Source organism: Globicephala melas, chromosome 6 (assembly GCF_963455315.2).
Source record: "Globicephala melas chromosome 6, mGloMel1.2, whole genome shotgun sequence".
In the NCBI taxonomy this organism is placed as follows: domain Eukaryota; kingdom Metazoa; phylum Chordata; class Mammalia; order Artiodactyla; family Delphinidae; genus Globicephala; species Globicephala melas.
The window spans coordinates 8,319,765-8,344,844 of NC_083319.1; the positions used below are offsets into that span (position 1 = coordinate 8,319,765).

The 25,080-nt window shown below is 55.8% G+C and overlaps 2 protein-coding genes across 4 annotated transcripts in view; one reads left to right on the forward strand and one right to left on the reverse strand.

Annotated features, from left to right (window-relative positions):
- Window positions 1–14,085, forward strand: part of ENG (endoglin) — a 29,679-nt gene extending 15,594 nt beyond the window's left edge. The window contains exons 3-15 of the mRNA XM_030858579.2: window positions 1,528–1,668; window positions 4,522–4,687; window positions 5,383–5,548; window positions 5,846–5,975; window positions 6,418–6,592; window positions 6,826–6,968; window positions 9,432–9,569; window positions 9,792–9,830; window positions 10,333–10,449; window positions 10,775–11,026; window positions 12,034–12,088; window positions 13,074–13,175; window positions 13,302–14,085. Of these exons, the coding sequence (XP_030714439.1) occupies window positions 1,528–1,668; window positions 4,522–4,687; window positions 5,383–5,548; window positions 5,846–5,975; window positions 6,418–6,592; window positions 6,826–6,968; window positions 9,432–9,569; window positions 9,792–9,830; window positions 10,333–10,449; window positions 10,775–11,026; window positions 12,034–12,088; window positions 13,074–13,175; window positions 13,302–13,426 (1,749 nt within the window). The 3' untranslated portion in view covers window positions 13,427–14,085. The remainder of the gene's footprint in view (window positions 1–1,527; window positions 1,669–4,521; window positions 4,688–5,382; window positions 5,549–5,845; window positions 5,976–6,417; window positions 6,593–6,825; window positions 6,969–9,431; window positions 9,570–9,791; window positions 9,831–10,332; window positions 10,450–10,774; window positions 11,027–12,033; window positions 12,089–13,073; window positions 13,176–13,301) is intronic.
- A 417-nt stretch (window positions 14,086–14,502) lies between these two features.
- On the reverse strand, window positions 14,503–23,552 carry FPGS (folylpolyglutamate synthase). Of its 3 annotated transcripts, XR_009564246.1 has the most exons (16): window positions 23,370–23,552; window positions 22,026–22,154; window positions 21,883–21,936; window positions 21,734–21,798; window positions 20,032–20,146; window positions 19,803–19,883; window positions 19,610–19,671; window positions 19,419–19,521; window positions 19,020–19,097; window positions 18,631–18,778; window positions 18,428–18,517; window positions 17,497–17,647; window positions 17,105–17,180; window positions 16,189–16,255; window positions 15,469–15,528; window positions 15,216–15,354 (listed from the first exon to the last, which is right to left on the reverse strand). XR_009564246.1 is itself a non-coding variant. In XM_030858581.2 (15 exons), exons 1-15 carry the CDS (start codon window positions 23,505–23,507, stop codon window positions 14,969–14,971), a joined length of 1,743 nt encoding a protein of 580 aa, XP_030714441.1. In that variant the 5' UTR covers window positions 23,508–23,552; the 3' UTR covers window positions 14,503–14,968. The 3 variants fall into 3 exon arrangements, 2 of the variants coding, with proteins under 2 accessions (XP_030714441.1, XP_030714442.1); XM_030858581.2 differs by lacking the exon at window positions 15,469–15,528 and having other exon boundaries at window positions 14,503–15,354; XM_030858582.2 differs by lacking the exons at window positions 15,469–15,528; window positions 21,734–21,798 and having other exon boundaries at window positions 14,503–15,354; window positions 21,863–21,936.
- Between the last annotated feature and the right edge of the window lie 1,528 nt (window positions 23,553–25,080).

Here is a 25,080-nt window from a genome sequence, read left to right on the forward strand (position 1 = left end):
GTTAAATCTAAAAACTTTCCACTGATGTCTTCATCTTGAAATATCTGTCTCCTTTTTGATAAGTTTGAGGAGATTTGGGGAGGGTCAGCTTTTTGTCTTTTGGAGAGACTGCCAGCTTTTGAGAGCCTCTGGAGTTTGTGTTTCAGTCAAGTGTTTCCATCTGTCTTTGTCCTCGTGAGGACGGGGCTTCTGAGGCCTATACCTGTCTCAGTTTCAGGAGTCACCTGTTCATACTCCGTTGGTTCAGAGAGTCTTTGAGCAGAGCAGGGGTTCTTCTTTCGATAGAAGCTTTGCCTTGTGGATTGCTGTGTTCTTTTTCTTCTTGAGAATAAGGAGGTATAGAAAAACGTGATGGGACAGGATAGCGGTTGAGAGTAGAGGCCTGCCCAGGTCCAGATCTTAGCTCCATACTTACTTGCTGTGTGATGATGGGCAAATGACTTCACCTCTTTGTGCCCCACTTCCTCCTCTGTGAGTGAGAATAACTATGGTACCTACCTCTTCGGGTTGTCGTGGGGATTAAGTGTGAGTCAATGTGTAAAGCACTTAGAATAGTCCAAGCACTTAGTAAGCACTATATAAGTGTGAGGTATTAATTATTGTTGTTGTCGTTGTTATGAAAGCATTCTAAATGCATACACCATGATCAATTAAAATTTTTAATGCAGTCGGTACCTCTCAAGACATAAATGATTTCAACTTACATTTCTTATAAAATATCAAAATAATGGTATTACTCAACAAAATATGAGTATTTAGTACTTTAAAATAGTAAAGCAAACAGGAATACTGCAAAACTGGGGCGGGTTTGATGCCTCAACGCTGTTGCATAGGGACAGAGAAAGGGCGCAGGATACTCTCTAAGTCACACAGGCGTTTGCAGGCCTGGTACACAGCAGGTGCTTTGTGGAAATAATAAACCTCAACTGACTACTGGATAAAGTTCAGGTTCGTTGCATTTACTTATTTATTTTCATGGAAAGGCATTTTATTTTATTTTACTTTTTATTTATTTTTCGCGGTACGCGGGCCTCTCACTGTTGTGTCCTCTCCTGTTGCGGAGCACAGGCTCTGGACGCACAGGCTCAGCGGCCACGGCTCACGGGCCTAGCCGCTCCGTGGCATGTGGGATCTTCCTGGACTGGGGCACGAACCCGTGTCCCCTGCATCGGCAGGCGGACTCTCAACCACTGCGCCACCAGGGAAGCCCAAGGCATTTTATTTTAAATATAGCCGTGTGTACATGTCAATCCCAAACTCCCAATCTATCCCTCCCCGCTACCCTTAAAGAAACATCTCCTTGGATTTGCTGGGACTCATCTCCTTCATTTGTTCAGCAAATATTTTTTCTGGGTACCTCCTGAGGGCCAGGCACTGTGCTGGGCTCTGGGAGACAGGAGTGGACAAGCTGGGCAGGGAGAATGGAGTGGAAGCTTACAGTAAATGAGTCGTCACTACTGATCTGGTGGCACAGCCTGTGCAATCTGACTGGTCTCTGTATGTGTCTCTCCCCTGCCCCCGTTCCAGGAGGTGTCAGTGCTGGAGCTGACTCTGCAGACATCCAAGCACAACGGCACCCTGCCCCGAGAGGTGCTTCTGGTCCTCAGCACTAACAAGACCATCTTCCTGAAGTTGCAGGCTCCGGGAATCCCACTCCACCTGGCCTACGTGAGTGTGTTACCTCCAGCCCCAGCCTCAGGCACGGGCCTGCTGTCCACGTCTGTGGGCCAGGGTCCCCTACTTCTCGTTTTCATTCTGACATTATTCACCAGGGCCCTGCCTGGTGAATCCCATGGGGCCCTGACAGGGAGAACGCAAAGGGCAACAGAACCTGGGATAAAGAGCCCAAACCTGGAGGTGGGAATCAGGTTGATGTGCAACCCTGGCCAACTCCAATCCCCTCTCATAGCCTCAGTTTTCCCATATGTGCAGTGGGAGAACTGAGGATAGTCCCATAAAATAACCTTGTCACTGTCTTTGAGAAAGTTACAAGACATAAATTTGAAAATATTTAAGTGCAGACGAAAAAGGCCAGGAAGAAACCTAACAATGATGGACTTCCCTGGCCGTCCAGTGGTTAAGACTCCACGCTTCCAATGCAGGGGGCACGGGTTTGATCCCTGGTCAGGGAACTAAGATTCTGCACGGAGTGGCCCCAAAACCAAAACCAAACAAAAGAAACCTAACAATGCGTTATCGGTAGTTATGGGGAATTCCCTGGTGAAAAACAAAACAAGACAGTACTTATGGCTGGGGAGTGGGATTCGGAGAGATATGTTTTGTTCTTTAAACTTTGTTGAATTTGCAAGATTTGCTATAATTAGCATGGCCTAAGTTGGAGAAAAATTATTTAAAAAAAAATTCAGATAGTAAGTGTCAGACACATCCACCAGAGAGAGGAGGTCCACTGTCCGGGACCCACAGAAAGGAAGTTCAGGGCTGGAGGAGGTGGGGCGGACCACGGCACTGCCCCCTCCACATGGAAGGCCCTGGGAGGTGATCCCCAGATGCGAGCAGCTGTTGTTTACAGCCAGAGAAAGCAGAGGGGAGGGAGCTAGAGCCCGGGGGAGAGCAAAGATAACAAATGCGAGAGAGACACAGGAAGAAAAATGACAACGGAAAGAGGGTGGGCCTGTTGTGAGAGGAATAGACAGACTCTCAGAGAGACCACAGAGTTCCAGCAGCGGGAGAGAGGAGCTGGGGACCTGAAGAGAGGCCCAGATCCAGGGCTGCCTGGGAGACGGGCCCAGACACGGAGAGAAGTTGAGGGGGTGCGGGACTGGCGGCAGGGGCAGCACAGAGGCAGACGGGGCTGGCCAGCCCGGACGGCCCTGGGAGGGAAGTTGCAAGCCTAACGAAAGCCAACCCGGAGGGCAGAGCCGACCGACCCCACGCGGCACATCCCTCGGCTCCCAGGGCGGGAAAGCGAGATCCTGCCACGGCTCCTCCTTCCTCTCGACTCTCCCCTTTCCCCTTCCCATTTCCGGACGCCCTGGCGGCCCAACCCCGGGATCTAGGCCCGGCGGCGGGGTTCCGGGTGACGCAGGGCCCGTGAAAAGCGCCCGCCCGCCGGGCCGGAAGGTCGCAGCAGCCGCCGGCTCCGACCTCCGCCAAGCCTTCCTTCCCCCTCCCTCCCCCCGCCCACGCTAAGAATACACGGCCGGGGGGCCGGGCCGGGGGCGCCTCCGGAGCCGCGCGCGGCCTCGGCCCGCAATTTCCGGAGCCGGGCCCCCGCAGCCGGAGCCGAGACGCTGCTGGAGGGACAGAGAGCCTCACGGGGGCGCAGTCCTCTGTGCCAGACCCAGCGCCAGGAGACTGAGAAACGCCTTGCCCTTTAACCCCTATTACATCCCCATCTTACAGAGCTGACCCTGAGGGTCAGATGGGTAGAAGTCCCCCCGCCCCCAGACTCTCCAGCTCTCATCCACTGCCCCAGCCCTTCCATGCGGGCGGCCGCTGGGTCCTCACCCAGGTGCTCAGCGCTTTGCCTCCCTGTTACAGTCCTGCTCCATTCCAGGTGGACCATTCTATGGTGTCTTGCCTCTTGCCACTGTCAGGCAGTCCCCCTTAGTATCTAGCCTGAAGCCCTTATGCTGCTGCTGCTTCAGCGCAGTGCCTCTGGCTTTGGAGACAGATGGAAAAGGACCTCTCTTGAGTCTGTGGCCCCAACAGCTTCCTCTGAACCCTTTGACTTCACCAGAGTACCTACACCAGGAAGTCTTTCCTATTTCCTTCCCCAGCCCAGCAGAGTCTCTCCTGAGGCGTGGGCAGTGGAGGCAGTGAGGTGCTGGAGCCACCCAGATTCTCATCCCTGCCCATCCAGGGGACGTGTCCTGCTCCTTTGTTTCTTATTAAATAATATGCTCTGTCTTCTGTGTTTCAAATGACTTGAGGCGTGACTAGTTTCTGGATGGTAAGATCCCCCAGAGCAGGGACCACCCCTGTTTGTCCTTCATTCATTCATGAATTCATCCATTTCTTCTCTCTTGCCTTCTCCCTTCCCACGTGCAGGGAGCACCTGCCGTGTGCCAGGCATCAGGGAGAAGCTGCCATGTCAGGATCCCAGTGCTGGGCCCAAGGCCCAGCACGAAGTTAGACAAATATTCCTCAGTGCCTACTACGTGTCAAGTCCCCTGCAGGGGTGGACGAGGCAGGCGTTGTCCCTCACAGACCTTAGATTGTGGGGGGAACAGACAGTGACCACAGATGTCGTTAAGTGTGGGCTGAATGAGGATGCCTATGGCGGGGTGTGAGGGTGATGTTTGCACAGGTGGAGGCACGTGGTTGTGTGTCCATCCAGCTCCTCAGGTGTAGAAAGGAGATGGGCAGATCCGGCTCTGGGGGAGCCCTCGTCAGGGGACTGTGAGCTAACTTCAGGTCCACCAGCCTCAGCACCCTCAGGCCTGGCCTCCTCTGCTCGGCCAAACCGCTGCCTCCTCAGATTAGCTCCTGACCTCCTGCATGGGACAGAGGGGACTCAGGCCCGGGAACAGCACCCTGAGCCTTCACGTATCTCCCCAGAACCCCAACCTGGTCATCTTCCAAGAGCCCACCAAGGTCAACACCACACAGCTGCCACCCTTCACTACCAAGGGTGAGCTCCTCAACTGGGCGGATACAAAGGGCCCCATCACCTCTGCTGCTGAGCTGAACAATCCCCAGAGCATCCTCCTCCGTCTGGACCAAGGTCAGCTTCCCCGACAGCCTCTCTGGGTTCAGGACTCGGCTCTGGAGGAATGTGGATTCCTCTGGATCACTCCTCGGATGTGGACACCGAGGCACTGAGAGGGGATGTGATTTGCCCCAGGTCACACGTAGCAAGTCAGCGCGCTCTCAGGACAGCGGTTACCCCTTCACCAAATGTGAAATTGCTGCTCTTTGTGAGTTTCTTGAACTATAAAAGCAGCTCTTTCTTATTATTTGTTGTGCACCTACTAGGCAGCAAGCCCTGTGCTAGGCATCTGGGGACTCTGTGCGGACAGACCCAGACCCTGCCCTCCTGGAGCCGGCCCTGTGGTGGGGAGATGATAATAAACATGTACACAAACAAATCCTATAATTTCAGGTCATGGTAAATTCTATAAGAAAGATAAAAGGGGGATGATGTGCTGGTGGTTGCAGGGCTGCCTCCCTAGCGTTATGCCATGAGTTCATACCTTAAATTAACCCTGTGTTGACAGATGAGCAAACAGAGGCCAGGGACTTCCCCTGGGTCCCTCTGCTGTAAGTGGTGGAGGGGTGATTTGAACCCCGGTCCCCCCATGCCCCTCACTCTTTGCTCCTCCATCCTGCCTCCCCCACCATTTCTGTGGCTGAGGGTGGGCGTCTGTATTAGATGCCAGGCTGCTCGAGGAGGAGACATAACTGCGCTTGTCTCCGCAGCCCCGAGGTCACCGTCTTCCTGCAGTCTGGAACCCCACAAGGACATGGGCCACACACTCGAATGGAGCCCTAACGCCCAGGCCTCCGTCCGGGGCTGCCGCTTGGAAGGTGTGGCTGGCCACAAGGAGGCGCACATCCTGAGGGTCCTGCCGGGCCCAGAGGCCTGGTAAGGGTGCCCGCCCCACCCCCCCAGCCCCACCCCTTATAAAGCCCCGCCTCTGTCCAAGCCTCAGCCCCGCCCCTGGCCTGGTCAGAGTCACCCCCACCTATCTCGGGGCCCCGCGCATTTCCTCGTCCACCCCACGGACCCACGACCCACCAGGTTAAGACCGCAGTCGCTGCCCACCCGACCCCAGGTCTTGCCCCTGCCCCGCAAGCCCAGGTCAAGCACCAACCCTCCACACCCCGCCCCCTGCACCCTGCACTACCGCCAGCTCTGATGCGGGGGTCTGTCTCCCCACAGGCCCCGGACAGTGACCGTGAAGGTGGAGCTGAGCTGTGCTTCGAGGGATCCCGACGCCGCCGTGCTCATCCTTCAGGGTCCACCCTATGTGTCCTGGCTCATCGACGCCAACCACAACATGCAGATCTGGGTGAGACCCCGTTCAGGTCTCCCCAAGGCTCCCCAAAGAAAGAAACCAAACTCCCTGTACCATCGCCCCAGCCCTGAGGCTTTATACGTGATGATCCTTCTGCCCCCAACCTCTCCTTCTGTGCACTATCTATTCTTCCTTCAGACCTTCACCTAGATGTTACCTCCTCCATGAAGTCTTCCATGATCCTTTAGGGAGGCCCCTAACCCAGCCCACAGGGTCAGGAAAGTTTCCTGGAGAGGTGAACTCCAAGCTGAGTTGAAAGACGAACAGGAACCAGTAGATGAGGGGAGGTGGCCCAGGCAGGGGAAACAGCAGGAGCGAAGGAGAGAGCAGGATCGAGGCCTGGCAGACCCTCACTGGCCTGCAGGTGCCCCCGCCAGGCCGTGTGCCCCCTGACTGTGTCTGTAGCTCCCTGCTCTGCCTCTCTCCCTGTCACTAGACCACTGGTGAATACTCCTTCAAGATCTTTCCAGAGAAGAACATCCCTGGCTTCCACCTCCCAAACACAACCCAAGGCCTGCTGGGGGAGGCCCGGAGGCTCAACGCCAGTGTAGTAGCGTCCTTTGTGGAGCTCCCTCTGGCCAGTGTCGTCTCTCTGAGGGCACCCAGCTGTGGTGAGCACCCGAATCCCTTCCTCGCCCCCCTCCCTTCCCTTGCCCTCCCCTTGGATCTGTAGCCACGCCCAGCTGCTGTGTGTGCTGGGCAAGTTGCGTCCGCTGGTCAGAGCCCCATTTTCCTCACCTGCATCTCGGGGACACTGAGAGTACCTAGCTATAGAAGTGCTTAGTGCTTAAGAGCACAGCGAGCCCGCAGTGACTGTCTGCCGGCTGCCTCTGCTGCCCTGCAGGCAGTGGGCTGCAGCCCTCACCCACACCGGTCCAGACCACCCCTCCCAAGGAGGGCTGCAACCAGGAGCTGCTCCTGTCCCTGATCCAGCCCAAGTGCTCCGACGACGTCATGACGCTGGTACTCAACAAAGATCTCATCTCGGTAAGGGAACTCCTGACCTCCAGCCCAGCTGGCATGGGCAACTGGTCCTTCCTCTAGCCCAAGAATCTTGGGGTCCTAATCCAGGCAGGGGGACAAATCATATCCCTCGGCAAGCGTCCGTTTTTCCACTTGTAAAATGGGGTTGATAATGGTCCCTACCGTGTGGTGAGAATTACATGAGGTCTGACGACCCAGCCAGATGTGGAACAGTAAGTGCTCAATAAATAGATACTAGGTAGGCGTCCTTATTAATCCTAAATGGAGGCTGAGCTGAGTGGCCACTTAGAATATCTATACAGTATGATCTCTGCCTAATTGAAGAACAATGGTGTTTATTATAAAAATAACACAGGCTTTTTTAAATGTGGAAAAAATTAGAAGAAAATCTCAATCACCCCATCCAAAGACAATGGCTACCAACAATTTGGTGGATTTCTTTCTGGAATGTTTTCTCTGTGTATTTCTTATACAGTGTAATCATATTGGATGCAATTGTCTGTTTCCTGCTATATTCATTTAATGTATTTTTAAAACTTTGACATATGTACTTAATCATATCACTTTTTGATTTTTTTTTAACATTTATTTATTTATTTGGCTGCGCTGGGTCTCAGTTGCGGCAGGTGGGCTCTTAGTTGTGGCATGTGGGATCTTTAGTTGAGGCTTGCATGCGGGATCTAGTTCCCTGACCGGGGACTGAACCCGGGCCCCTGGAATTGGGAGCATGGTCTATTAACCTCTGGGCCACCGGGGAAGCCCCAATAACATCACTTTAAAAGCACATCCAATCCCATGATATTGACATGCCATAATTAACTCCTCCCCCCTCGTTAGACATTTGGGTTGTTTCCAATTCTGTAATATTATAAATATGCAGAAAGTGTCATTGTGCATATGAAATTTTTCTTTAAATAGGATTATTTTCTTAGAATAGGTTTCCACATTAGTGAGATTTCTGGGTCAAAATGAGTGAACATTCTGGAAGTTTTGATACATGTTGCCAACCGGCTTTCCAATAGATGATTCCAATTTTCATTGCTGATTAATGAGAACACTTTGACTCTCTCCCAAAATTATTTTTTGTCTAAAAAACTTTTTGCTGATGTGAGAGTGGGAACACTGTGTTCTATTCTTTTTTTTTTTTTTTTTTTTTTTGCGGTACGCGGGCCTCTCACTGTTGTGGCCTCTCCCGTTGCGGAGCACAGGCTCCGGACGCGCAGGCTCAGCGGCCATGGCTCATGGGCCCAGCCGCTCCGCGTCATGTGGTATCCTCCCGGACCGGGGCACAAACCCGTGTCCCCTGCATCGGCAGGTGGACTCTCAACCACTGCGCCACCAGGGAAGCCCTCTGTTCTTGTTTGAATTCTACTTCTTTGATTAGTAGTGAGTTTGGGCTTGGCTTCGTGCGACTGATAGTAACCAAAGTCTCTGTGTGCGTTGTAACTTGGTATTTTTCTTGATGATTTTTATTAGCTTTTTACATGAAGAAAGACATTTGTGGCCCTTTGTCCATCATTCTTATTGAAACAATCTCTCCCAGTTTGTTAGAGTTCTTTAAATTTTGGCCAGAGGGTTTTTTAATTTTTTGGACATTTGAAAACATTGGGCCATCCTAGCTGGTCATCTTTTCCTTTGTGATTTTTTTTCTAGTTTTTCCGAGGCAGGAACTCTCTCTGCCAGAGCCTTGACAAGTCATGCACGTTCTCAGGGATTTTTAGAATGACGTTTAACTCTACATTTGTGGGGTGTGGGGTATTGGGGCCTAGGTGAAGCTCCACCTGTCTGCGGCCCATCTCCCCCTCCTCCCTTGCCTCTGCATGGCCAAACAGATGTCTGGGAGGTGGAGGGACCAGCGATGGCTGGCATTACTGCTGTCCTGTCCCAAGAAGTCTGGATGTATACACTGTAATCCATCGATCTTTGAAACATTACACTCCAGTTAAAAAGAATGTTGTAGATCTATAGTATAAATGCGGAAAGATGTCTGTGATTTATTGTTCAGTGAGAAAAACAAACTAAAGCATGAAGGACGGTATGATGCCATTTGTTAAAAATGAGGGGAAAAGAAGGGACTTCCCTGGCGGTCCAGTGATTAAGATTCTGAGCTCCCACTGCAGGGGGAACTAAGATCCCGCATGCCGGGCAGCACGGCCAAAAAAAAAGGAAAAAAGAAACCAACAAAGCCACACAATTTCTCTGAGTATATATGTCTGTAGAGAAAGAAACACTCATGATGTCACAGATCTTATTGCTAAGTACAAAAGTGTTTGTCGAGTTCAGGAAAAGTAGTCTTAAATGGTGTGGGATGATGAAAACTAACAAAAATGGGGAAGGGAGCAGAGGCATGGCTGTGATTTGGGACCCCTGGGGGGTGGTCAGTCCTTGGTGCTGGGGTGTGATTGACAGGCCCCCGGGAGCCCCGTGCCTCCTGACCGTTCCCCCCACCCCCCAACCCTGGCCCAGACTCTGAGGTGCACCATCACGAGCCTGACCTTCTGGGACTCCAGCTGCCAGGCTGAGGACAGAGACGACCAGCTTGTCTTGCGTAGCGGCTACTCCAGCTGTGGCATGATAGTGACAGAAAATGTGATCAGTAACGAGGTAAGAGCTGTGGTGGGAAAGGTATCAGGGCCGGCTTAATTGGTGCCCCCTGGATCTTCCAGGCTGAGGGGCGTTTGGGAGAGCGGGTGTGATGCTCAGTAGGAAGACAAGTTTAGCCATTGGTTGGCTCAGTCTCCCCATCCACAAAAATGGGCGCGTTGGGCGGGATACCCTCTGGGCTCCTTTCTGGCTCTGACCAGCTCCTTGGCTCTGTTCCTGCAGGTGATCGTCAACCTCCTGTCAAGCTCGTCACCACAGCAGGTGAGGGATGATCACCGTGCTAACCCATCTGGTCCCGGGGTCCATTCCTGGCCTGGGAGGGAGCAGGCCTCAGGAAACTCAGGCCCTGATCCTGGCAAGCCAACGTGTCTCCAGCGTGCCTCAGTCTCCCCTTCCGTGCAACGGGAGCAGTACTGTTTAGGGTTATGTTCTCAGCCTCTCAAGTCAGAGCGTTCATGAACATATCGGCTGTGCGGCCTTGGGCAAATCACATAAGCTTTCTGGGCCCAAAGGTCCTGTTAATAGTGGCATAGGAAAGGATCCCCATACGGGATGAGCCATCACTGAGAGGACGCATGAAAAGCACTTCACACGGGTCTCGTGCAGAGCAAGTTCTTGATAAATCTCAGTTTGGGGTGGGGGGTGGTTTAAGGTGGTGATGAAGGTCAGGCAACAACTCTGGACTATGACTCCTGCTCCCACCCCTTACCTCCCTGGCTGGGTGCCTCCCCGACTGACCGAGCCCCCCTCCCATCTCCCACAGAAAAAGGTGCAGTGCGTCAACATGGACAGCCTCTCCTTCCAGCTGGGCCTCTACCTCAGCCCGCACTTCCTCCAGGCCTCCAGCACCATCGAGCTGGGGCAGCAGGGCTTTGTGCAGGTACTGGACTTGACCTCTTAGGCGTTGCCAACGCCTGGGATTTCTCAGAGCCTTTCTTTCCACCCAATGGAACTTGACTTCCCAGAGGGAGGAGGGAGCCCCCATGGTGCTTGGTGGAGGGGAGAGAGCACAGGCAGAGCTCAGACACTGGTTGGAATGTCCCCTCTTCTTCCTCATTTGCTCCAGGCAGGCCCACGACTGTCCTTCCACCGTCAAGGTTCTGGAGCGGGAACTCTAGAATGAGTCTAGCTTAGTTCGTGAGAACAGGCAGGGCAGAGCATTAAGAGTAACTGACCGTGCCTCGTCCCCCTTCCTACCCATGCAGGTGAGCGTGTCCCCATCGATCCCTGAGCTCACGATCCAGCTGGACAGCTGCCAGCTGAACTTGGGGCCTGACATGGAGATTGTGGAACTCATCCAGAGCCAGGCGGCCAAGAGCAGCTGTGTGAGCCTGCTGTCCCCGAGCCCTGGTGGCGACATGCGCTTCAGCTTCCTCCTCCGTGGCTACATGGTGCCCATGCCCACGACTGGCATCCTCAGCTGCACTGTAGCCCTGCGTCTCAGCACTTGGTCCCTGGTGAGTAGGGGCAGGGCTAAGCCCAGCTTCAAGGGTGGCTTCCGGGTCTGGAGTTTTCAGGAAGGGATGTGATAGACCATGAGGATGTGGGACCAGTGGGCGAAAGATACAGCCACAGGCAGGCGCGTGGCCTCTGGGTACCAAGGGCACTCTTTCTGCCACCCTACAGCCTTCTGATGGCTGTGTCTTGGACATTGGTAGGGTATGCAGCTGCAACCATTAGCTAGCTATCCATCCATCCATCCATCCATCCCACCCAGTCACCTATCCATCTTCCCACTATCCCATCCAGTCATCCATTTATCAGTTGCTACTTCTCACCATCCCACCCAGTCATTCATCCACAGTCCTTCCATCAGCCCAGTCCCCCAGCCAGCCAGCCATACATCAATCTCTCTACGCTCCCACCCAGTCATACATCAATCTCTCCACCCAGGAATCCATCCGCCCACCCATCTATCCATGTAGTATGATCACCAGGGTAATCTCAACAAACAGGAGACCTCGGGGAAGAGGGTTAGTACAAAGGACACAAAGTTCTGATCTTCTGCACTTACTGGTCACGTTTCACCCTCCGGTGGATACTGTTCTCAGACACTCAGCCCCGGGCACACTCACACAGTCATCCCCAGGCCCTTGCACTCAGAAGCGTCTCCAGGATTAAAAGCCTCTCTGGTTGTATGAAGCTGGAGAAGCCCCTGAGGCTGCTCCTGAGTGGGCCTCTCCCCCAGCCACAGTGAGCCTGGGCCTCTGGGCTGACCTGGCTCCTCTCACCCAGGCATTCACAAGGGTGATGGACACAGTGCCCCCATCATCCTCACGGGAGCTGGGCCCCTCTCAGCAACTCACAAGAACCATTCCAGCAGCAGCCAGAAGGTGGTGGAGACAGGGCTCAGAGTCAAGGCCCCAGGGTGGGCTGTGACAGGCCAGGGCCACAGAGGCAGGGAGTAAGCCTGGAAGCTGCTGTCGAAGGCTGTGTCACACACTGTGTCCTCTTCCTCCCCAAGGACGTCCAGAGGACTGTCTCCACACGCCTGAACATTGTCAGCCCTGGCCTGCATGGTGAGTTCTAAGTCTCTCCAGGGTTCCAGGGGCTGAGGTCAGAGTGGGGCACGATGGACGGCCCAGAGGGATGGGTCTAGGCACACAGCAGGGAGGACCCCAGAGAGTAGGGTCCACAGCTGCATCTTCCAGATGGAGAGCCTTTGTTCGTGACCACCCCGTGGGCCCGGGTTCCAGGCCTTTGGTTCTTCTTGATCCCCAAGGTTGCTGGCTGACCTTGCTGGGGGGCGGGGGATGGGGCCTCCTAGGATGAGACTTGGGGCAGCACTGACCTCACCTTCCTTAAGGCCCCTACTGTGGAGGGTACGCCTCAGCCCTCAGCCCAGCTCCCTCCAGCCTGGGCAGAAGAGTCCCTGACACTGAAGGCAGAGGTGGGAGAGGCATCTGCCTCTTTGCCATCCCACCTGGGCCTGGATGGAGCCCCTACACCCAGCCTGCAACCAACAGGGCAGGCTAATGACCCCATTGCAGGGATGGGAACTCAGAGGCCTAAGGGGAGGCTGCCTGGCCCATAGTCACACAGGGATCGGGAGTGTGGAAAGAGTGAAGGTTGGGAAAACCCACGAGCAGAGCTCAGAGGTGCTCCCGCTTATCCCTACCATGGTATAGGGCTCAGAGAGGGGCAGGCACTGACTTAAGGGCACACAGCAGGACTCGGACTCTCCGGCCCCACTCACACTTTGCTCAGATTATACCATGCATCCTCCCTAAAAATGCATCTCTACCAGCCTTGGGAGGCAGAGGCATGGCCCAAAGGCCTGGCTGGGCCCTCTGGGTGGATGGTCATAGCAACCACGGCTTAGTGTCAGGCGTGGGTGTGATGAACCCATTTGCTAGGTGAGGAAACTGGGGTTCAGAGAAGTCAGGGTCAGTAGCTGAGCTGAGACTGGCAGCGAAGCCTGTGCTCCTGGCCAGCACAACAGGGTAGGGGGGCAGGGAGGGGGCGGCAGTGCTGACCACAGCTGTCCTGCCCTTGGTTGCGCAGACAAAGGCCTCGTCCTGCCCGCCGTGCTGGGCATCACCTTTGGCGCCTTCCTCATCGGGGCCCTGCTCACCGCCGCGCTCTGGTACATCTACTTGCACACGCGTGAGTATCCCAGGCCCCCACGATGAGTGCTCAGGACCCCTCCACCACCACCTGGGGGAGCCCGGCGAAGCCTCTGCGGGAGTGGGGAGCCCTGGCCGGGGCCCTGACCTCCGCCCCTGCCCCCAGGTCACCCCGGCAAGCGGGAGCCCGTGGTGGCGGTGGCTGCCCCGGCCTCCTCGGAGAGCAGTAGCACCAACCACAGCATCGGGAGCACCCAGAGCACCCCCTGCTCCACCAGCAGCATGGCGTAGTGCCCAGCCCGGAGTCCTGGGGGCCGCCCAGCCAGCCCTCGCCCAACAGGAGAGACTGAGCAGCCACCAGCTGGGAACCAGTGGCCACGAACTTATCCTGGGACCCCAACCCCTCCACTCGAGCAAGGATGGACAAGGCCCTCTGTGCCCACCCCTCCTGCCTCCCTCTCCAAGGCCTGCTGCCAGTGGGGGCACCAGCTTGGAACACCTTGGCGTCCCCCCACCCCAGCACGAACCTTCAAACCCAGTGGGCCTGGGGTACGGCTGCCCAGCACCACGGAGAGAGAGTCCGCTGCGCTATATGTCCACATTGCTGTAGCAACCCAAGTCCCTGTAATTTTAACCTGGACCCAGTACTCGGTGACGTGGGCTGGGCAGGAGCTGAGAACTCCAAAACGGACTCAGCCCAGCCCACCCAGGCTGACGGCGCCTCCTCCATGGAAACAGCCAGCCCAGAGCCACCCGGACCTGCTCCCATCGGCCTCTACATCTGGACTGGCCCAACTTTGGCGGGGGAAACAGAAGCCTAGCGGCGCCTAGCCTGGGAGTGAGTGGGGGAGCCTAGCTCCTCCCTGCAACTGTCACACAGAGACCCCCCACCGGGCAGCCAGGCTGCCTGTCCTGGGCCCACCCCTATATACTCACCACCAATAAATCAGACCATGAAACCAGTGCTGGGCTGGGCTGAGAGAAGGATAGTGGCACCTAAACTGGGGTTGCGGGGGGAGACAGTTCTGGGTTCAAATCCTGGACCTGCCACTTATTGGCTGTGTGACCGTAGGCAGGTCCCATGGCTTCTTTAAGCCAGGCACAGTTCCCTTATCTGTAAAACGGGTATGAGAATTTGCGATCACAAGGTCTCTCTGCGAGGAGGTCTGCAAAGTGGTGCATGGCACGTGGTCAACGGACATCAATCCATTCTTCTCATTTCACAGACAGGCCACCTGAGGCTCGGGGGGGGGCTTGTCCCAAGCCACAAAGCCCAGGCTCCTACACAACCCAGTTCCTGTACCAGCTGCAGCCCCCAGCCCCCTGCTGTCTGCCGAGGGAGCTAGAAGTCAAGAGTCAACCAAATGTTCAGCCAATGCTTTTTTTAAAAAAAAAAAAAGTTAAAGGCTTTAAATCACTCCAGCCCCCCTCTGCCCCAACGGGGCCCCAGGCAAGGACCCTCTCCCCTCCCAGAAGGCCACTGGGAGGAGGAAATCTATCAACCAGCAGCCAGTATCCGGCAGGACCCCAGGCTAGGTCAGGCAGGACCTTCCTGCGCCTGAGGCAGGAAGCAGACAGGGTGGGAGGGGAGGTGGGCCGGAGGCTCAGGTCTACTCCAACAGCCAGAGAACTAGGAAGGAGAGGCCAGGGGCACCTGAGGCTCAGAGACAGATCTCAGCTTCCTGCCCCCGGCCCTCTATTTCACCGCTCAGAGCCCAAGTCCCTGGGGCCAGTCTAGACAGAACGAGGAAGGCACGAAAAGCACGTGATTTAGTTCATGGCGAAATGCAGGGCAGGTGTGGGGGAAGCCCACCTCCAGCCCCACTGCCTTGGCTACTGGGACAGGGAGGGCTCCAGCAGCTTCAGCACGCCGCCCACCAGGTGCAGGCTGCCTGTGACCAGCACGTGGATGGCAGCAGCCTCCTGGAGGACGACGGCCCCACTGCCTGCCACAGGGTGGGCAAAGAGGACCCCTGGGGGACTGGGTGGCTGAAAGACAGGGTCCCGGCCTTGACTGATCCACTGCAAGGCGTGGGAAATGCAGCTGAAGACGAGGGAGCTGGCGCTGTGGGTGTGGGCTGGGCGGGGTGCCAGCAGCAGGGGTGCAGGCCCACCAGGCTCCGGGCTGGCCTGGTCCTCGTGCAGGCGGCTCCAGTGTTGCTGGTGTGCAAGGCAGCGGAGCAGCACCTGGTCCAGGGTCACTGTGAAGTTCTGTTGGTCTGCGGGGCACAGGGACGGGCGCGTCAGCGAGGCAGCCGAGGGTCGGGGAGGGGGAAGCACGCTGTGAGCACCTGCGCAATGCCAGGCTTTATACAAGCATCATCCGTCCTTACAGTGGGTGCTATGAGGAAACCGGGGCTCAGGAAGTTCAGTGATTGCCCATCGTCACAGAGCTGGTGAGAAACAGGGCCAGGCAGTTTAGCTTCTAAGCTGGGGCTTCTGCCTACCAAGCACACCTTTCTGCCCTAGCCTTACTGCCTTCATCTGTAAAACAGACAGGAGCCATCACCAGGTGGGCATAAGTACTTCTACAAATGCAGACTCCCGCACTGTCCCCACACAGTCTGATGTGGGGCCTCGGGATCTGTATTTTTTAGATTATTTCAAAAAAAACTTTTAACATGATCCACAGTAAAAAAAATACATTTTACAGTGGCAACCCAGTACTCACACATGTGTACATATATGTTTGGAACAGAATCTTCATCAAATAATACCTACCCTCAACTTTGTGCGAGACACACTGACACTCTCTTCTCTATTTTATTTAAAATTTAAAATGCTGGTTGAGACCCACTAAACTGACTTCAAGAACCATCCCTGGGTTGTAACCTGCATTTTGAAAAATAGTTTCACCAACAATTCTCTTTTCAGTATTGCAGTCACGTGCAAAACTCACAATGTACCAAAGGTTATTTATTTATACGATAAAACAAACCTAGTTCCTACCCAAGACCTTCAGTTCAAAAGCGCTCACCGTCACCAACAGAGCAATCCACCTCAGGGCCCTCCGCCCCCCGCCCACCGGAGAGACCAGGCCTGTCACCTCTCACCTGCGTTGTCCGTGGATGACACCTCTGTCAGGTTAGGGCAGAAAACGGTATAGTCAAACTGGCAGGGCTAGAAGGCCAAGGGGAGAAGCTCAGTGTCAGAGCCCTGAGAGGATGCCCCCTATCCCAACTTCCACACAGCACCCCCGGAGTCCACATACACGTCCCCATCTCTGGAGATGCCCCCCCACCAGCTGAACTGGAGTGATGTTGCATAAACCGAGCCACAACACTTCCGTGTCTCCCATCTACCTCAATATACCCTGCCTGGCCTGTGGCCTGGGCCGCATGGCCCCACACAGATGGGGAGACAGAGGCTGGAGCGGGGGGCTGCATTTGCTTAAGGTGACCCAGCTACTGAGCACAAAGGATATGAAGAACAGCCTCAGCATCCTGGTCTGTGAAATGGGAAACAATCCCTAGGAACCATTTCAGCCCTGACAGTCTAGGGCAGGCTCAGTTTCCCTGGGCAGAGGAGGGCCCCTCCCTATATGCTCTATAGCCCAGTGACTCCTTAAACGAAACTTCAGAAGCAGGTATCCTAGTAGCAGCCCTGTTCTATGGAGAGGCAAATTGAGGCTCAGAAATGCCATCTCTTATCCAGGGTCACATGCTAGCGGCTCAAAGGGCCTGACAGGTGAATCCAGAGCCTGCACCTTACACGACTCACCTGGTCCTCACTAATCCTGGGCTGGAGTGTGACCATGGAGGAGAATGAGTACAATGACCTGTGACTTGACTTCCCTGTGCCCAGTGCTTTCACATTTAATCCTCAGTACAATTCAGGGGGGAGAGGAAAAATCACTCCCATTCTACAGTTGAGGAAACAGAGGCTCAGGGATGAAGGCACCGCTGCTGGGGGTCAAAGGCGGAACCAGGGCTGGGTTGCCTGCTGTCCATCCCCCAGGCAGCCCCTCACCTGCAGCAGCTTCAGCAGGGCCGCGGAATCCCGGTCCCCAGTGGAGTTGAAGAGCAAGACACGCACCTCAGACCCGCTGTGTGAGTGGTGAGGAGCGGGGGGAGAGGAGGGTCAGAGCGGCGCCTCCCACCCCTTCTCCGCGGGCCCCGCCCCATCCTTCCTCCAAAAACTTCCCGCCTCCCTACTGTCCCAGTCCGACCCCGTCCCTGCGACCGGCCCCATCCTTCCCCGAGGCCCCGCCCCTCCCCACTGGCCCAGTCCTGCCCGGGGCCCCGCTCCATCCTTCCTCAAAGTTCCTCCCCTCTCCACTGGCCAAGTCCCGCCCCCGTCCCCGGTCCCTCCCCATCCTTACCCGAGGTCCCGCCCCAGCCCCGCCTCTGTCCGCAGCTCACCCGCCCGGCCTCTCGCGGCTTTGCAGCGCCTGGCGGAACCAGCGCACGCAGGCCTGCATGCTGCTGGTGGTGTGCGCGCCGTCCAGGTACCAAGTGAGGGGGCCCCGCCGCAGCAACTGCGTCCGGCCCGGCCACTCCGTGTCCCGAAGCCCTGGGGGAGGGGAGCAAGGTAGTCCTCCAGCGGCAGCCGCGAGGCTGCCCTTCTACATCCTCCCACTCCAGTCCTCAACTCGCGCACACTACCCGCCCCCGCTGCTGGCCGCTCTGACAGCCCAGGAGCCTCTTACTGGGCACTAGCCACTGGGATCAGCTCTTTGGCTGCCTCATCTGGTGGAATCATCCAGGCGGCCCTGAGAGGGGGCTGCTCTCGTATATCAGTCCCAAGTTTCAGGCAGAGAACTCTTAGCTCAGAGAGATTAGGTCACAGAGCAAGTGACACTTGGGGCTGGGATGTAATCCACCTAGCTCCAGGACTGTGTCATGGCCCTGACACGGGGCCTGGCACACAGTGGGCACTCTGGAACCAACTGCTGAAGGGGCTTAACAGCCACGAGGACCTACTGTGTGCTGAAGGCCTCGGGGGCAAGCAAGAAGCTTGGCAATATTGCCATCCTCAAGAACCTCATGGTCTTGTGACGATGGTGACAAGGATGGTAGTTCGGCAGCTACCAGTGGCTGGGCACTTTATCCCGTATCTGCCAGGCTCTGGACTCAGCCCCTTAGTGATGTCACCTCACAGTGCGCCCTATCATCGTCTCATTTGGCAGGTGGGGAAATGGGCTCAGAGAGAGTTCATGAACTCAAGGTGTGGGAAGCTCACTGACTTCAGTCCTTTCTCTTAAGGCACCATCTTGAATTGTCCCCACCCCTCAAACAGGAGACCATAAGAAACATCTGAAGCAGCCTGGCTGGGCAGGAAGGTCCAACTCACCATGCTGCATGTGGGACGTGGGCTGGAACACAGGTGCCAGGGGCAGCTGCCCCAGGAGGCTTGGCCTGGACGCCTTCAGCTCTCCAGTATCTGGGAAGGGAGAGGGAGGGCTGTGTGGGACTCAGTGTGCTCAGGCCTCACCTAAGGGCCCTCAGAGGCAGGTTCCACGTGTCCCCTGCCCACCCACTCACCTGCCCACTTACCCCGGTAGCCCTTCTGCTGTAGCCAGCAGCGAGCCAGCTGCAAGGCCAAGGCGGCGTTGGCCTGCTGGTGCTCCCCCTCCAGGCCCAGGGTCAGCAGCGGCCCCCCTTCCTCCAGGGCTTCTAGTGGTGGGCACAGGTAGAGGGGACACTACAGAGGAGATGGGCAGCAGCTGGTCAGGGGAGCTGCTGCTGCCTCCTCGGCCAGCAGGCCCTCCCTGATGCCATCAGCCCTTCCATCCTTCCCCATCAACCACAACCCACCAAGTCCTGTTCCTAGAACCGAGATGTCCTCCAGCTGGACGAGCATAGATGAGCAAACTGAGGCCCCAAAGGGTAAAGTACCTCCCCAGTCAGCCAACCCCCCACCCAGCTGTCCCAATCAGACTCACTGAGATCTGCTGAGCACGGTCCCTCAGCACTGCCAGGGGCCCGTCAGGCTGGAGCACAGTGAAGGCGGGGACGCCACACTGTGGAGGACACGGAGAGTGAGCCCAGGGTCCTCCGTCTCCCATCACTGGCCCCCACATCCCTGGTTCTGGATGGCCCACTCAGCCTTCCCCCCCATCAAACCTTTGGGGACCCCTCGATGGGGAAACTAAGGCCAGAGATGGGGCTCAACTTGTTCCAGTCCCATGCAGAGCTGGGACGAGAACCCAGACCCCACTGACGCCCAAGACCTCGTCCTGAGTCAGGAGGATACAAATAACCGTGCCACACCCGCCCCCACTTCCCTGAATCCTGGGGCCTGGGCCATCCATGTACCTCCCTCCCCAGAGCTGCCTGGTCACCTTAAAAATGCCCCCTTTCTGCCATGCGATCTTCTCCATCGTGTCCCCCAGAAGGCCAGTGTGGTCGATGCCAAGAGAGGAGACCCCACACACCACAGGCTTCCTGGGGGAAATGAAAGAGCCATGATGCCCTGGACCCCGGCCACCGGGCTCCCGGCCACCATCCCTCTCCTCAAGCCGCTCCCCCTCACTTGACGATGTTGGTGCAGTCGTAAGCCCCGCCGATGCCCACTTCCATCACTGCCAGGTCCACCTGAAGAGGATCAGAGGGCATGGCAGGGGGTACAGGGGCTCCCGAATACCACACAGGAGCCCCTAGTCTGCTGAGATTCCCCTTCCCAAGGCCTGGGACACAGGGTTCTGGGGAGTGGTGGGCACACACACCTTCTCTTGGAGGAAGACATGGAAGGCCATGAGTGTGAGGAAGCGGAAGTAGCCAGGCATGGAGACACAGCTGCTGTCATCCTGTGGACAGGATCACATCAGAGCTCGGGGCCCCTGCAGCCTCTGCCCTGGGGAAGATGGTGTCCCGGGATGTGCAGTGCCCTCTGGGTCTACCCACCCACTCCGGGCCCCTTACCCTGCCCACCCACAAGCCCTCTCGCATGGGCACCTTGGTCTCCTCCAGCCGGTGGTAGAGGTGCCAGAAGTGCTTGGTGAAGAGCTCGGGGCTTATGGGCTGCCCATTGATTCGGATCCGCTCACGCACCTGCACCAGGTGGGGAGAGCTACCGAGAGACCTAGGGTCATCAGGACTCCCTTCCCAAGACCCCCAGGCTGTCCCCCTCCCCACAGTCAGACCTGCCTTTCAGAGAAACAAATCTAACTATGTCACTGCCCTACTGAAAACCCTTCTGTCGCTTCCCCCTGCCCTTTAGAGAGTCCCAGCTCCACATCTCAGCCCACCAGGCCCCGGCGGGTCTCATGCCACTGGCCTCACCTCTCACACATCCCTTGGTAGTTCCCTGTGCCCCAGCCACTCTGGACTATTATTAGTTCCTCCAGCTCCCCCCCACCAAAATTTTCTAACTCCAGGCCTATACACATGTCTACTCCACAGGTCTCAACTAAGACGGCTCCTCCAAAAAAGAGAAAGGACCCCACCCCACCAGATTGCTCAGGCATGCTCTCTGGGCTCCCACAGCCCCCCATGCTTCCCCCATCCCACATCGATCAGTAACTCGGCCAACATCTGCCCCCATAATGTCTGTCTTCCTGCCCTTGAGGGCAAGGCCCCATCTGCTGTGTTCAAGCTGCATTCCCAGACTGGCCCATGAGGCCACATGGGCCCAAGTCAAAGGCTGGGTTTTTACCCCAAACATTATTTTGGAAGAGAGATTGTTGGCTTATATTTAAATCCTCAAAGCCCCTCTGGTATTATGAATCCACTCCATTTCTTTAATTTGAATGAAGAACTGCTGAGGGAAAACACATTGGTCTGAGATGACCTCAGTCAGCAGGTTTCAGATGCTTACAGAGGTCACTTGACGGAACGGGTGAAATAAAAGGAGGCAAAACTCTTGAAAGCCCCAAGCTTCAAGGACCAAATCCTGAGCAATCTACCATCATGTGAATCCCACTGCTCTACCACTGACAGCCTTAAGAAGGCAGGTACAGCTCCAGGGAAGGGAGACCCATGTCTAATCACCCTGCCCCCCATCCTCTGGTGTGAGTTTAGATGCCTGAATGCAACCAAGAGGGGGTGCTGCCTGGAGGGCAAAGCAGCAGCTGAGGCTGGCACAGCAGAAGGGCTCCCTTCCGCTGCTCACCAGGGAGGTCTCAACAGAGTTGGCATAAACTACGCTTATTGTTTAAGCCCTTACTAGCCTGGTTTTCTGCTCCTTATGGCAAAGATGCCCTAGTTGATAAATATTTCTATGTGATTTAAAAACTGTATAAGGAATTTAAGTTAATAAAAAGATATCTGAGGGACTTCCTTGGTGGTCCAGTGGTTAAGACTCTGCACTTCCAAAGCAGGGGGCATGGTTCGATCCCTGGCTGGGGAATTAATTAATCCTGCATGCCGCTAAGCGTGGCCAAATAAATAAAAAGATATCTGACAATTCCAGCTGTGTATTTCGTTTATCCATTCAAGTTGCTGCCCCCCTCCCCAATTTCTTTCCATTATGAAAATTAAAGATTGCCATAAACTTGGGCTAACTGGTAAATGCTAATTGAATGTTTGTTGAATGAATGAACACTAGGCAGAGAGACATGCAGCTGAGCTGCTGGGGGTGACCCTGGCCCTGAGGTGCTGGCTGGTTCCAGACCCCCCAGAGAGCTAGGAGACACCACACCCCTCTGTACCTCAGTACCTAAAGAATCCCGTCTTCAGGCCATAGCTTCGGAGGATACGTTCAGTGAAGGCACAGGTGGAGCCCTAGAAAGGAAAGGTCTTGTCTGGGCAGGTCCCCCACCCCCACCCCACCAAGTGCACGTCCTACCCCTGGGTCCTGTGGCTCGCCTTCCCCTTGGTCCCAGTGATGTGAATGATGTTCAGTTGGTCCAAGTCCTCCACCTAGGACAGACGGACAAGGTCCCCGCCTCAGCCACAGGACTCACAGACAGATGGGAACGGGGGGTGGTCAGAGGCCCTCCCCACCTTACCTGCAGCCCACTCCGTGCCAAGTACAGCCTCATGGCTTCCAGCTGTGTCTGGGGGTCACCCCGCTGGCGCTTCACCTGCTCCAAGCAGTTGGCATTGGTCTGAAGGGTGTTGAGTGTGCGCACGGCATCCTGGCAATGAGTCCCCAGGTGGCAGGTTAAGGCTCATTAGGGATCCACAGGGACAGAGGAAGCCAGCATACCAGGGGCCAGGCCAGGGGCCAGGCCTGCTGTGCCAGCCCTGTCTCCCCAGCCTAGAGGTTAGGCACCGGTGAGAAAGAAGTGGCATCTTTCCAGTTCTAGCAGAAATGGGAGCCTGGGGCAGTTCAGACCCACCCAGGGAGTGTCAGGCCAAGCAGGCAAAATGACTAACGGGACTACCCTTGCTTCCTGTTCGGCCGCCCCAGGCTTCACTCTCAGGCTTTTGCCCTCATTCTCTCCATGGTCCACCACTATGTTGGGCCCTTCTTAGGGCAGGGCCAGAACTACAGAAGGGTGGGGTCTTAGAACTGAAGGAATTAGAACTAGGAATTCCTGGAGGCTTCCATGCCCAGGATTGGGCATGAGGATTGGGGTTCCACATTCTGACCCAGAGAAGAGTTGCTTGAAGCAACCAGATGGGGAAGAGGAGTCTCAGGGGGAGGAAGGTTGTATCAGGGTCACTTAGACAAGAAGGCAAGTAGGTATAACCTCAGGACTATACTATACTTCCACTTGGGGGGGGGGGTGGAAGTGGGGGTGATGTTTATTTCCCCTCAGGGCCTCAGTGGCTGGTTGGAGGACCCACTCTCATCACACCGGTGCCACCTGCCTGGCCAGCATCAGGTTCTGGTCTCTGGCAACTGGCCCCTGGCACAGAGCCAGGAGGAAGCTTTCTGTTTTCCAGATTCTTGCACCACCCCCACTGCTCCGAGTCCTGCCTGCTCCCCACTTCCAGGCACCTGGATCTTCATCTCCTGAATCCTAGAGACGCCAACCCAGACCTATACTCTGGATCTCCCAAGTCTGAACTCCTGAATCCCTTTCCCCTCCCCCAACCCAACTGCTGGTTCTGAGTCCGGAGACACTGGAACTCCAGAACCTCAGCTGAGCCACTGGATCTCTTGGTCCTATCACACGGCGTCCCTTCCCACTCTCGAACGCGGTACACTTCAGCCTCAGAATTCCCAAATCCGGTACCCCGGGTCCAACTTCCTGGTGCCTGTCCCCACCTCCGAAATCCAGGATGTCCCCGCCCCCCCGAGTCCCCCAGTCCCAGGCTCTTGGCCCCTCTCTCAGCTGGCGGAGGCCAGATGCCAAGCGCCTCAGGCCCGGCTCACGTGTCATTGCAGGACCTCCCTCCAATACCTGATACTCCATGCCGGGCTCCTGCGGCGCAGGCCACGCGCTCAATACTCGCCTCGCTGCGACCCCGGTTGTTGCACCACGCGAAGAAACCGCTGCCAGGAAGAGAGCCGCGCGCAGGTGGCAGCGTGCCCGCGACATAGTATAGATGCAACCGGCGGCACGCTAGGCCCGGACCGAATACGCCCCGCCCCCTCCTGGGCCCGCCCCCGACTCTCCTCCGCCCTCCGCCACTCAGCGTTGCCCAACGAGCCCACCGGCACCAATAAGAATCTGCGGGACGCCATCCTTGTGAGGGGCAGGCCCCGGGGCGGGGCGGAGAGCTTCATTCATGTTTATGAGGGGCACGGTACCGAGCGAGTCCACTGCCTTAGAGAAATACGCGCTCTTTTCGTCATCATCCTCTCAAGCACCCGGCCGCGCCCCGCAAATTAGCCAGTCCCAGTCAGCAGCCCTGCTCCAGGCCAGAACCAGCTTCGAGCCGGGATAGAATGATAGAACTGGCGGACACCTTAGGGAAGTCGCTGAATCCTGGCCCCCAAACGTCCCGACCCAACGCAGAGACCCAGGGCGGCGGGGATGCGGCCTCTGGTCTGTCGAATCTGAGAGCTCGATTGTGGGGCAATAGGGCAAAAACCAGGCACCTACGCTACTGGGGCTCCTAACCGTTCCTGGGCAGCCTGGGAAGGCTTCCTGGAAGAGGCGACATCCTGGCCTCACGAGGCCTGGAGATGGAACGCAGTCAGAGAGCCCTGGGGTGACAGGATGCCAGATCCAGCAGGACCTTGTAGCCTTATAAGAAATTGGATTCCATTTAGATGACAATAAAATGGTTCTAAGGAGGGATGACAAGATCAGATTCGTCATCTGATCAAATGGAATGTGTGGGAGAGCCACCCACGGAGGGGGGAATAATCTGTCATACCTGGGGGTGGAAGACTCCCATTTGTCCTGGAGTTTTCAGAGCTTTTTCTGTCTATGACCTTCTTGGCCCCAACTAGCATGGAAAAAAGTAGTATGTAGATTCCCTTTCTACAGCTGAGATCTGGAAAGGTGTGTGTATTTGGGTGGAGGTGGGGGAATTGCTGCAAAAACCCTCCAGAGAAGTTTCCTCAGATAAAAGGCAGTCCCTTAACAACTGATGGCGTTTCAGTACCAGTAGCCCCTCCCTCTTTCCTGCAGGCATTGGGGATAAATATTTATCAGAGATTGTTTGATTTTGAAATAAACAAATATGTTGAGAAGACTCTGTCATTGGCTGGACTTCCACTTTTCATATCACTGCAGGGTGCCCCACCCCTGCCACATGGGAGACAGACAAGTCCTTTTCTCTCTCGGTGTTCTTTTTTTTTAATCATTGAAACTTTCTTTATACATTATAATTTAAAAACTGAATAAAAAATAATCATAAAGAGGCTTTAAATGATTTCTTTTTTGCTTAACCCTTGCCCCCGATCTCCAACCCCAGTTCTCCTTTGGTAATTCTATTGACAGCCAAGTGTGTGTCCCACGGTTGTCTGTGCTCATGAAATCCCGGTCACACCTAGACATCTATAAGGCCTTGATCTTTTTTGTTTTTGTTTTTTGTTTTAGTTTGGGGCTTTTTTTGGTGGCGGGGGGAGGTGGCACGCCCCACCTGGCTTCCAGGATCTCAGTTCCTAGACCAGGGATTGAACCTAGGCCACGGCAGTGAAAGCAAGGAATCCTAACCAGC

Excerpts from the sequence above, each read along its gene's own strand:
- FPGS (XM_030858581.2), bottom strand. The coding sequence starts at position 23,507 with ATGTCGCGGGCACGCTGCCACCTGCGCGCGGCTCTCTTCCTGGCAGCG. Across the intron at positions 18,518-18,630 it reads ACAGCAGAAGGGCTACCGGG|ATACTGGAGAGCTGAAGGCG; the intron begins GTAAGTGGGCAG and ends CTCCCTTCCCAG. Across the intron at positions 17,181-17,496 it reads AGCCGCGAGAGGCCGGGCGG|CGGGTCTGAGGTGCGTGTCT; the intron begins GTGAGCTGCGGA and ends CCACTCACACAG.